Genomic DNA, 12,688 nt, shown 5'->3' with positions numbered 1-12,688 from the left:
TATAATGAATAGCAGACGTCAATGTATAATTTTATATGGGGTTCAGAAAACTTAGCCTTGCCTACAGATAATATTACTGGTTATAGCCTTTCGGTTGGCTATACCAATACAATTTTACCAAAATGTATTGTTTTATTATTATTTAAATATTCATATCATAATAAAGTTTATATTCTGTAATAACTAAAACATCAATGACAATAATATTAGTAGCTAATAACATTAATGCCTGAAAATCTGTTATAGAAGCATGCGCTAAAGCGTTTTTGGAAAGGCCAATGGGTTTACAGATGGGTTGCAATAACGGCTTAGTTTATTTTATTGTATTTTATTTATTTATTTGTTTGTTTAGATAGTTAGTTAGTAACCACCGACCTCATGAAGGACCCTTTAAAGTTCTCTGAGGGATTTTTTCAATGGGAGAAACGAAGTCCAAGGCTGGGGTAAACGCAAGGTCAATGCGTCTAACAAATATGAAAATGTCACCTTTTCAGAGGGCATGCCTTGTTGTTTAACAAAGACTGTCAATGAGCAAGATTAATAAGAGGCGAAATGGAAACTGAGTCACTGAGAGGTCAGACCGACGTTATCTCTGTAGCTATTAAAGAAGGAAGCTAAAACAGTGTCGAGCTGTTCTGAGGCTGTGGGGCCGCACGTGGCTCACATAGTTTAGTTAAGACAAATTCGTGAAGGTTCTGTGTATACTTTTCATGAGTTTTTATTTCGGGTCAGGTGTTGCTTTACTACACAGAAATGTTAAAGAAAATTAAACATTGCATAAGCGTTGGAAACTACATGTCTCAAGAAGATGATGTCATTCTTTTCGTTAATCTGGCAGGCACCCTAGCAATTCAGCTTCAAGGTCAGGGATGTTATCTGGCTTACGAACTCACACAAGGTAGGACTTTTAAATTATTTTTAGTGTTAATTATAGCATTAGTACTGAGGTCCAATGAGAGTATGATGAAGCTCTCATACCTAATTAGAGCTCTAATAGCTAGTCTGTTGTTTATTTTACAGGAGAGGTTAAATAGTTGAAACAAAATAGATTTAGGATTTATATTTAATAGAGGCCAGTGTTTCTTGACCATCTAAACGTTTGACATTGCGTCCGTTTTTACGGATGTTGAATTAATTTCCTTTCTCTTGGACCATTACTAATACGAATATAATTTTATCAATCAGACTGACATTCAATTAAATTGATACCATAAGTAGTCACTGTCTGCATCTCATAACTGAATAAGTCAGAATAATACAAATACAAAGTCAAATTCAAAGTTTATGTCATCTCTCTCCAACGAGGCTCGAGTAGGAGGCGAAAAACAGTGTGAGCCACGGTGCAGCAGAACATAAGAGGTCTTTCCACCTCACCGTTTCGAGTAGCCTAAACACAATTAATACAGACACTTTCACAATACACAAATGAGGTGGAGGAACAATGTAATGTAATCGAGATTCTCAGCTTCATTTTTTGTGATCATGAGTAAACAAAATTATAAACATATATAAAGCAATACAAGATATGTCACTGTCATAATGATTTCTAAATGCCATGGGGAAAATATGACATTTCTGTATTTACAAAACATTTTATCTTTCCTGAAAGATTTTGCACAGTTCTGCAAATGTAGCTAATTGTGGGTCTCTTTTACCATATAGCAAATAATCCCATTGTTGATCTTTCATAATATGAGGAAGGAATATCCATGATAGAACTCCAGAAATCAAGTCTAGTAATTCTATTTAAATGCTACAAAAGACATATTATTTGATGCTGCCTGTTTGAAAACAGCCTTCTATTAACAGGTGCATAGATGGTCATTATTAGGATATCCTACTGATTCTGTTGTTTTTTAGAAAGATGTGATGATCCTTCATGAAGGTTCTTTCGAGGAACTTAGAGAAATTAGAATGTTAACGTGTTTAATTTACAGGTCGAGGTTATATTTATCATCAGAATGGGCTTTATCACTGCAAGGAGATAATTCCATGATATATCACGTCCTTTGTTGCACTTGTTTTTCACTGTTTCTCGTGCATTTTAATATACATTTTATACATTCATCCAGCTGTTTCGTCTTCCACACGAGGTAATGGTACCTACATATAATTATTTTCGGTCACATTTAGATTTAATCGCAAAATCAGACGCACAGACGGCCTGGACAATTTTCGTTGTGCTGATGTCTGGCCTGCTATTGGTGCTTGTTTACACGATGCCCACAGGAGGCGCTGATTGGTCTCATTCCTCACGTGACCTACCAACTTTGTACATTTGACAGACGAGTAGGTGGGTTTTGGTGAGATCAGGAAAAACGACAGCACGATAAAAATTAGAATTGTTGCACTTCACAAATTAATGATCATGAGCTCCTACTTGATCAATTCAAATTACATCGAACCTTCTTTCCCACCCTGCGAGGAATACCAGCAGAACGGATACATGCCCATGCCCTCTGATTATTATGAGCGGCCGAAAGACTCGGGCTTCCCCCATCACGAGGAGGCATCATACCCGCGAACAAACTACCACGAACCGAGCTATGAATACGGTAATGTGGCAACTAACGGTCTCAACGATTTCACCGACCGTCATCACGCGCAACCTCAATCCGTTCCGCAGAATCATGGACCCCGCCTCAGTACAGAGAGCTGTACTGGTTCAACAGCAAACAAGGATTGCAGCCTTGTGCCAGAGGCTCTTCCAGGCACACAGAAGGGTAAGGAGCCGGTGGTGTATCCCTGGATGAAAAAGGTCCATGTTAATACCGGTAAGTAATTTGCTTTGGCAATAAAAGCTCTTGGAACCCTGTGGAGAGCGTTCGTCGCAAGGCATATAGCGAGCATACTCAGTAGTAATTGCTCATTTGGACGATTTACTGCCCTCGAGATGAAGTCCCGGTGATTAGCAGTTCTTCTAAATTGTATTTATTGCTTGATGTTCCGCCGGGCCATTTGGCACCCAAAAGAAACTTCCTTGACCTAGCAACCAGTACTTTTAATCAAGCAACTTGTCTTAAAGGCTTTGAAGCATGTTGGCTGCAAAGCTACCAAATTAGTTGGTTGCGTGTAAATGGAATGCTGTCTCCGAAGAACCACTCGTGTCCTAGTCGTTTTTATTGTTCTTCAAAATGTTTAGTGAGCGTACCTAATTATCTGGAATCCTCTCACCAAAATCGGAGAATGTCAATAACACTTTCCCGGTTATGTGTTTGTGTGTTTAGTGACCGCCAGCTACTCTGGAGGAGTGCCCAAGAGGTCTCGCACCGCCTACACGCGCCAGCAAGCTCTTGAGCTTGAGAAAGAGTTCCACTTTAACCGATACCTGACTCGACGTCGACGAGTGGAGATCGCACACACAATGTGTCTTTCTGAGCGTCAGGTGAAAATCTGGTTTCAGAACCGCCGTATGAAGTGGAAGAAAGACCACAAGCTGCCAAATACAAAGATCCGCTCCTCGAGCTCTGCTCCCGCCAACCATCAAGTGAAAACGGACGCCACTCAGCAGCAGCAAACACTACTTCCAACGCCGTGTTCCTCGAACCTATAGTGCTAGATGCACAAACGGAACTGAACATGAAAGAAGAACACATAGCAGTATTAGGATACTTCACAGGGTTACTTTTTATTCAGTGTCCGACGAGGCAACCTCACTTTGCCTTCCCCAACCTCTTCTTCCCAACCTCTCTAATTTGAGCTGGACGCACCCTTTCTGTATAAATAGATGTTTTTTTTTTCTAATGGAACAATAGTAGAGTGTACTTAAACTTGGATAATGGATCGTTACGTTCTCTTTCTTTAACCAAGGCATACCGTCTTGTTTGTGAAGTTCACCACTGACGCGTGAACAAATCACTTTGACGTTTTAACATGAAGGCACAAGTATAGGAACCATTTCCAAAGGGGTAGTCATCATATTTGTCTTAGTCTTATGTTTTAGTGTATTATCTGTATTTACGTCATCAAAGCTGTGAATATTCGTGTATTTGGTTATTTGTATATTGGTGAATTATGTCGTTGTATAAGTAAGCCTGTATGCATCAGTGGAAATAATAAATATGAGTTTATTGTGTATTATCCCTGTAGGCTAATTCATGGATAAGACAAGGTAGTCTATGTGACAGATGTTTTTGTTTTTATCTTTACCGTAGTTTACATTATACAGTTTTATTCCAACATACCTTGAGTATCCATAAAATACTTTGTTTATTTAAAACAGGCCTAACTTTTCGTTCAACAGCAATTCACGCATGGTATGGGGAATTTGTAGCAACTTTTACATTTTAGAGCGTAAAATAATTCCATAAACCTTAGTCCAAAAGCTCAAGTTTACTTATTTTATTTCAAAGACACTATGACATCATATGAAAAATATTCAGTTTATTAACGAAAATAATTTGCCACCAAATTTGTGACGTTTATAGTTTTTTTTAATGTTTTGATTTTGCTGAACAATGTTAATGACGTATGCCTACTATTTTGACATTTGTTAAAATAATTAAACGGGGTGTACTGCAATAGCCTTGCTACTAACTTGGATTAGCAGGGAGTGACAAGATACCATATTGTTGATTTTGCGTCGTTATTAGGTAATAACTTAATGCAATGTTTATTTATAAATATCTTTCTGTTATAATGTAAAAATAAAAATATTTTTTAACTATAAGCAAATCTGTATGCAAATAAATCTAAACAACGCTTCGATAAATTCGACACGGCACTCAACATTTGTCACTTAACAATCGTACAAATAGACCCTGACATTTAAATAGATTTTTGTCCGTTTTCAGGACAATCAACTTTAAAGTTTCAATAAAAAAATATGTATGTCCATTTCTATTTGAATTATAATGCTGTTGTGCATCAAACATCAAAGTGTATTTAAATAACAAACAGAAGTCTTAACTAGTATTACGTATTGGTCTAAAATTGATGTGGGGTTCAAGCAAAGGGCACAAAGGAGCCAACAGAAAGGAGCCATCCAATCATCAAACTGAAGCACCGTGTGCGACCCCTTAACCTCTGACCTCGCCATATTCAGTACCTAAACATGGTCCTGTTCTCCTCGAATGCATTGGGCAGTAGTGGAACTTAAATATGGCATATACATTTATTTGATGATTTTGTATGAGACAAAACACGTAGTTTATAGAGTACCTACTTCATTGTTTACATGAATATAGAATATGCAAATATACATTTTACGAATATTGCAGACGGATATGATGTAACATTTTGCATCCTGTTTATAGTTTTTACCTTATTACAAGTAATTGATCGGAGACAACAACAGTATTACATGGAACTTTCTATCTGTTTGGTCTCTTCCCAAATAAAGCGTAAAGGTGGATTTGAAATCAGTATGGGTTAACGTATTCATAAATTCGTGAGTAAAACCTTTAACTGCAGCCACTAAAATCGTCATAATCCATTATCATTGATTCAGATCTTGACAGTAAGGAAATTTAAACTTCCACCAGGACACCCGAATGCGTAAAAGTAACCTCTCAATCCACCTTACTTAATTTTTAATTGACTGGCTCACATGACATTCCTTATTAAATAATAGATACCACCAGGTCAGAAATAGACTCAGAGTGTTCGGCAGGATTTTACATTTTGCCATTGACCGTCCACTCAGCGAGACATCCCAGAATTCGCTTTCGTGCTCCTGCTCCTCTTCCTGTCAACCTTCAAAATACGCTATAGCGTAAGTAATCTAATCTTTAAATTCTAACTAAAAAGTTGTCAATGAAACTGTACATAGGCTAAACAATGTTGTTCGTGTTAGGTGAATTTATCAGATGTTTTTATTTTATTGCAGTAAGGAAACAGCTTCCTCTTGGCACATTTTCCATAAGTAATTCAGATGTTATTATTTCAGAGGAAGGTCATATGCGTGTAGTGGGTCATTTTATCTACAGAGGTTATATAGTGAATCAATATAATTTATATCAGTTAATGTGACTGGACATACTAAAAAAGCTATTTGGTCATCATTTAAGGATTTGTAAGAATGTTTTATATATCTGTTAGTCATCAGCTGGATTTGTAAGTATACTAATGATGTAACTATAGCTGATGACTAGCAGATATATAAAACATTCTTACAAATCCTTAAATGATGACGAAATGTATCCCGATTAGGCAAGTTTCAGGCAGAAAAGAATGCTCCTCGCGACTCATTGAAAGGCTCAGTCAAAAGACTGGTCATACATTAACAGTGACTGTTGTATACAATATCATTATCTCAGGTCGAAAAAGGATGGTTTGGTAAACATTAAACACATTTCAAACCTAACAACAACAAGAACAATAAAACTATAGGCTAATAATTAATTAGTAAGTTGTTCGTAAGCCACTAAAGTAATAGCATTGACGGGTTCACGGAAAATGTACCCTTTTTAGTCGCTGTCATAAATAAAAACAGGCGACATTATTAAAGATTTTACATCTCCAACTTGTATTTAATTCTCAAATAAACGGTAAAACCATTGCCGTTTTCACTGCGTTGAGTTGTATATCTTTGATGATTGCCGCAGTAGGCTATACTCCATGGGGAATTATCTCCCAATGTATGTAGTAATCTTGACTTTGTCTTAAAAGCTCCAAATGTCAGTATTGAGAACTAATTTGTTCTGTGCCTGGCGAAGCTCCACAAACCTTTTAGAGAGAAAATACAAACTTATCTGTTCGCCTCTTCAATACGCAGCAGGCCAAACTGTTGATTGAACAATAAACATGTCGAAACAAGTTGGTCTGAGGTTCTCGTTTTATGATAAAATTACAACAAATCTACGACGCCATGTAAAATTAATATATAACTCATTTTGTTCAAACACAGGAATTTCTTCCACCCCTTGCCGTCCTGTTCACGTACTTTGTGTGACATCGCTATTCATAGGTGCTGTGGTCAGTCAGGTTTAGGAGCCATGCTGAAATGTGCGAGCGGTTTCTAGTGAGCAGGCAGGTGAACATACTATAACGAAAGCAACAACTACCAAATGTGTAACAAGAAAAACCAAGTCCGACTTGAGCGGTTTTTCAAAAACATGTTTACGCATGAGACAATCTGAGTCTCACTCAGCACATAGCACAGCATATTCAGCTGTTAATACTCAAATTAAGACGTTTTATCGCCTTTGACACGATCAATAATTCCCTGTGAACTATGGTGCTAAACTGATGAAATAGTTCAGCTCGTGTTAAAATCTAGAGAGAGAAAAAACATTGGGGGCGTCCTGCCCGACTGAGGTGATTAATTATCTACTGGGCCTTACCTCTTCCAGTGGAGGAGCTTTTAGCCTAAACACTCACGTTAACGAAAACAAGCACGTTCTTCTGACGGGGTTCCTTTCTTTTGTTTGATTTGGTGAACCTGATAGACCACCGCTCTGTAAATATGGATGCAGCTATGACTCTTGTAGCCTTACTATAAATGTTAGGGGGTCTGCTATAAAAGTTAAACACATATAGCAACACAGATAGTGTGCACAATTATGGTATTGTACTGTTGAAAGAGCTGACTCAAAAGTCCGAGTAGATGCTTGGTAGGTCCTCTGACTCCCATTCATGGTCTTAGTTGACTAATTCACCACAATCACCGAGAGAGGGCCACATTGCACACACGAGAGTAGAATACTGTATTTGTTAATAGTGGTGTATATCGGATTTTAAATGTATGTTTCATGTATCTAGCATTTGGATGACGCATTTGAACAAAATCGTGCGTGTAAAAAAGTAAAGGTTTAGGTTTATATCAATAAAGCACATTTTGAGAGTCCAGAATGCAAGAATCATTCTCAATAACACGAGCACACAATTAGTCATGTCGTCCAAAATATTCTTTGCTTGCTCTTATGACCCCTCCCACACACAAAACACACTCGTTCATTCACTACCACTAGAGTTTTGCCGAAATCCACGATGCAAGCTTTTTTTCTACCTAAAACACAGAACTGTGCATCTTCTTTTCCATCTTTGTGATGCGTTTAAAGTGGGGCCAACAACAGTCTCTATTAATGATTCACAGATTCAAAAAAGTTTTTACACACTGGATCACGTGAGTGGGGCGCATGGTATCGGTGAAATTTTATGATGAAGGGGTAGCGTGCGCGCCCCGGTCTGCTGATCTGCTTTTTGCGGTAGCCTACTTCACGAAAGTGGGGTCGGGTCATTGTGGACTTGCGAGAGAGAGAGAGAGAGAGAGTGAGAGAGAGAGAGCGAGAGAGAGAGAGAGAGAGAGAGAGAGAGAGAGAGAGAGAGAGAGAGAGAGAGAGAGAGAGAGAGAGGGATGGGAGAGAGAAAAAATAAAAAGAGCGAAAGACCTTAGGACGTTTTGCGGATGGTGTTATACAGCTGTCTGAACGGATATGTTTTTCCACGCACAAAAAGACAGAAAGCCCTGCGAACTATGAGGATGGATTTTACTTTGAGGTATTTCCGCTGATTGTTCATTACTCTTGTGAATTAATGGGGCTAAAAAAGAAAGGTCAGTATACAGACTGGCGGTTGTACACAGGAGAGATCTGAACTAAAGATCCGTTTGGTCTCTAATAATAAACTCAACTTAAAACATATTTTATAATTGAACGTTTATTATCTCCTAACTAGCACTTAAACAACCATTACACTTGTGCAAGTAAACCCCAATTGTATCGTATCAATTTACATAAACTTTGGTTTCTCACAAAAGTTGTGTAAATGAATCTATAATAAGTTAACTAATTCCCAAATACTGATGAACAGATATTATTATTAGATACACTAGACTGCATTCTCTGAATATAAATTGAAAAGATTTTAATAAAGAGTAATAAAATAAAATACATAGCAATATATCACCGACTTTACTCACTAAATTTGCTTTCATCTGGTTTCCATATACGGCTTTATTACAGTAATTTGTCGTTCCTTTTCAAACTTAATATTACATTTTCTTTCACACCGTTATTACTAAGTTGTAGTTGTTTAGGATATAAATATTGCATTTCTTTCAATATGTTTTTAAAGGTGTGAATGACTAATAATAATTCATCTTTATTTGTATTGCATTATTTTCCCTTTGTACCTGGACTCAAATTGGTTCCACTAGTGTGTAGCCTTCTAGGTTGAAGCGTGTAAACTGGGTTTTACCAGGAAGAATAAATCACAAGACAGCAAATAAAACGCCACACAGAGCAATGGCGGCCCGTTTGTTGCGGAGGCACACATTGGAAACGAGGATATAAAATAAGAAGGACTATCATCCAGAAGCACGCTGCCGCGCCGAGGTCACGACGCACGAGTCTTGATTTATGGGCTGGGGGACTGAGGGCGGCCGCTGCTTGGGAGCTAATGACTATTCGATCTAAATTCTCTTGTTTGGAGACAAAATGGGGGAGAGCACGATACATTTGCTTGAATGTCTTTTTCTTATTGACGATACATTCTTATTTTCACACGCGCATCAATATATGTATATATATATTTAGATATTACATGTCATTTAATTTGATACTTTTGCTTTTATTCTTATGGTTTCCTAGTAATTGCCTGCATTAGATTAGTAGTGCAAATATTTGTATAAGCAAATAATAATAATAAAAATAAATAATAATAATAAATAGCTTTAAGTAAACGATTTTATATTGATATTTCGCTAAAGCCTGAGCTTTGAAGTTGTTGAGCTTTTTGTCTATTTGTCTGTTGTTTATGTTCAACTCAATTCAGTTCAGCATTTAGTTTTACTGGAAATATAAATACTTAACTTGTTAAAATATTTAAATGAATAAAGAAATATACACTTTTTTTTCTCTGTACATTTACTGAACAGTTGAGTTAATTATGCCAGTGCAATTGTTATTACTGCCTAGATTTCTGTTATGGTGCTGTGAAAATACAGAAATTGTTTGCTACAGAAACTATAACACTTTTATTTTCATTTCTTGTCGTAGATCTCCAAATAATTGAATGTGTCTCATCACTAAGCATAGGAGAATCTGAGTTTTCCTTAAGGTGAGCTATAACTCTATTGCATTATACGATTACTGCATGTTTATATATATATATATATATATATATATATATATATATATATATATATATATATATATATATTACTCATTATCATTTCAATTATTCTGAGGCTTACACATTTGCCAGGCTGTATAAAAACTGAAGCCCTATAATTTAATTTTATCCACTTGTGTGTTGTCTTGAAGAAAGCAGGATACAAGCAAGTACACTAATCTAAAATAAGAAGCAATGCACAACTTTTAAGAAGCAATTAAATTGCAATGTTATTTCATCTTTGAATTACACGAATAACATGAATTATGATTATTGAATTGACTTTTCACCTGGCAGATTGTGACCCATTAATGAAATCTCTTAGTCATCGTTTTAATAGGGGGGACAATGGAGTAAATGTCCAAAAGGCTAAAACTGCATATGCAAGGATTTTTAAATCCCACTCACCAACCCACGTCGCCCGCCCTTCTTTCTTTAGTTTGAAAATCTGTAATCCAGTGGGCCGCGCGAGAACAGGAATCTGTTTGTGTTTATTGCTGTGCTGCGTTAGGACATAAATCTTCTAGTTTGACCCCGAAAAGACACAAGTTGATGTTGGTAATTCACTCGTATGCAGAAGAATTTGATCCACAATCTTCCCTCCCTATAGCTCACAGTTCCTTTTTTTCTTTCTGCTACTTTGTGGGTCTATGACTACTCCAACCCTTTTTTTTTATAATGAAGAAGCATCCTTTACTTTCATCAGTGATGCGCTTTATTATCAATTTTATTTGTTAAATGGATGGAGTTTGTCGAAAGCATTTGCAGTAGGTTTGATTGATAGCTCCATTGAGCACATTATCTATTTTGTTGTCGTTGCTGCTGCTGTTGTTGATGTAGCTGTTGTTATGATTTATCCCTTAAAACAGTTTGTGTAACTAATTTTAAAAATCTTTATTTTTTTAAGGTGGCAGTCTATTGGATCATTCGTACACTGTTCATCACACGTATGTGCCGTTGAAACACAATATTTCACAAATCGTCTTGTTCTGAGCATACACTTTTTGAACGTATTAAATTTGATGAAGTTGTCCATAGCCAGTCCTGACTGTGTTCACAGGGGAGTGCAACTGCTTTCTTGGCTTGAGAAGGCGCTTCATTTGCATAATTTTCTTGTCTACTGTGACGCTGAGGGAGTTTACTGGGGTGTGCATGAGTATGTATTAACGTGCTAGTTTGCGCAAGTTAGTGTTACATGAAAGGCACACTAGAGTGGCTAATGGTGGCATTTAGTATAGGTCCGAAACACCGAAACACACAATATACGTGAAGGTGCTTTATCATGACGATTAAGGCGCACGAGATTAGGCTACCTTCTTAATCTGCGTGCTTTACTGATCTACGACAAAAAAAAAAAAAAGAAAATAATTTTAGTCCTCGCGCGCAACTGAATCGCTGCTTCACTGCAGATACGTCCCATGACTCCTGCAAGTGCAGCTTTCGCTTTGTTGTCTTCCATATTTAGCTTAACTCTGAACCACTGTTTGATCGATTTCTGCTGCTGAATGAGAGAAGCTCGCGCCGTGCTGCGCGCTGCTCGTCAGAGAGGAAGGTAAGTGGGACAGAAAGAGAGTTCTCGCATGGCTGTTAAATAGCGAGTTTGTGATTTATGATCGCACGACTGAAACCTCGGTTCAGGGAGAGTTCATACTCGCACATACACACTCAAGCCAGATTCCTCCCGTGCGGCAGCCAGGGTCTCACACTTTGTGCCTTGAACGTCTTTTCTTTGAGCTTTTCATGTGTATGCTTATGCCAGGGAGTGAAAAAGTGGATAATGTCAAGCGTAGATAGATCGTCTAAAATCAAAGAGGTCTTTTGGTTTAATTGCATGTGATTATATTTTCTCAGTTTGCTATTCAGGTCATATTCAGCAATCACATGTGTTTGATTGTTGTAAAAAATGTTTCTCCAATTTTTATTTATTTATTTATTTTTTTGGTTGGCCTGTCAATAATTCCTCAGTTTCTTTTTTACAAGTTGCCTAGTCGAGATATTCTATTATTATTATTATTAGTAGTAGTATTATTATTATTTAAAGCCAATGCTTTTACATGTATTGTACGCGTAGATCATGTTTTTCATTCTCTTCATTGTGTTTCTAAGAACAAAACTGTCGACGTCTGAGATAAATTTAGATTTACAACCAATGTTTTTATTTTATTAAATATTCCCCCAGAGACGGGACATTTGTGCCATTAAGTACATAAATAAATTTTATTATTAAACTAATATAACTAAGTGAGTTAAGGCAGCTTTTTTCGATTGGAATCTATGTAAAATTAGATGTATATATTACTTGGATTATTTGCCCATATTGGATATTGTTGACTACCAGAATCTCCGCGCTTCACAGCAGTCAAGATCTTGGTGTCCCGTAATGTATCAGTAACATGCCAATCATTATGGCTGGCGGGGAAAATTTCATGGCGTGTTCATGGAAGCGCGAGTCCGCCCGGTTTTTCAGGTTTCTAGCTGCTATAGCTTTCGAACCAAAACAGTAGGCTACACGCAGAGGCTTGAAGAGATGTTGGCTAAAATCATAATATGTTAGGGAAGAAAACAGAAGACTTAGATGCATATAACCCGGTTGATTCTTTGTTTAATAGGAAAATATAATAAACATGAAAAAGAG

At 37.1% G+C, this 12,688-nt stretch overlaps 2 protein-coding genes across 10 annotated transcripts in view; both read left to right on the top strand.

Annotated features, from left to right (window-relative positions):
• Nucleotides 1-12,688, top strand: part of LOC127650078 (homeobox protein Hox-A3a-like) — a 48,038-nt gene that overhangs the window by 27,695 nt on the left and 7,655 nt on the right. For 3 of the 9 annotated variants that reach the window (XR_007971386.1, XR_007971384.1, XM_052135278.1), the window contains exons 1-2: nt 7,687-8,439; nt 9,939-9,999. The exons of 1 other annotated variant lie outside the window; for it this stretch is intronic. The gene's annotated coding sequence lies outside the window, so the exon portion shown is untranslated. Of the gene's footprint in view, nt 1-838; nt 899-5,295; nt 5,714-7,686; nt 8,440-9,938; nt 10,000-10,785; nt 11,606-12,688 lie in introns of those variants that run through there. 5 more of the 9 variants (XR_007971389.1, XR_007971387.1, XR_007971388.1 and 2 more) reach the window with 4 other exon arrangements.
• On the top strand, nt 2,308-4,136 carry LOC127650087 (homeobox protein Hox-A4a). The gene is made up of 2 exons (XM_052135289.1): nt 2,308-2,774; nt 3,228-4,136. The coding sequence occupies exons 1-2, from the start codon at nt 2,363-2,365 to the stop codon at nt 3,551-3,553; spliced, it is 738 nt and encodes a 245-aa protein (XP_051991249.1). The 5' UTR covers nt 2,308-2,362; the 3' UTR covers nt 3,554-4,136.

This window comes from Xyrauchen texanus, chromosome 10 (assembly GCF_025860055.1).
Source record: "Xyrauchen texanus isolate HMW12.3.18 chromosome 10, RBS_HiC_50CHRs, whole genome shotgun sequence".
Classification (NCBI taxonomy): domain Eukaryota; kingdom Metazoa; phylum Chordata; class Actinopteri; order Cypriniformes; family Catostomidae; genus Xyrauchen; species Xyrauchen texanus.
The sequence above is the reverse complement of the archived record's forward strand: the minus strand, read 5'-3'. Positions and strand labels throughout refer to the sequence as shown.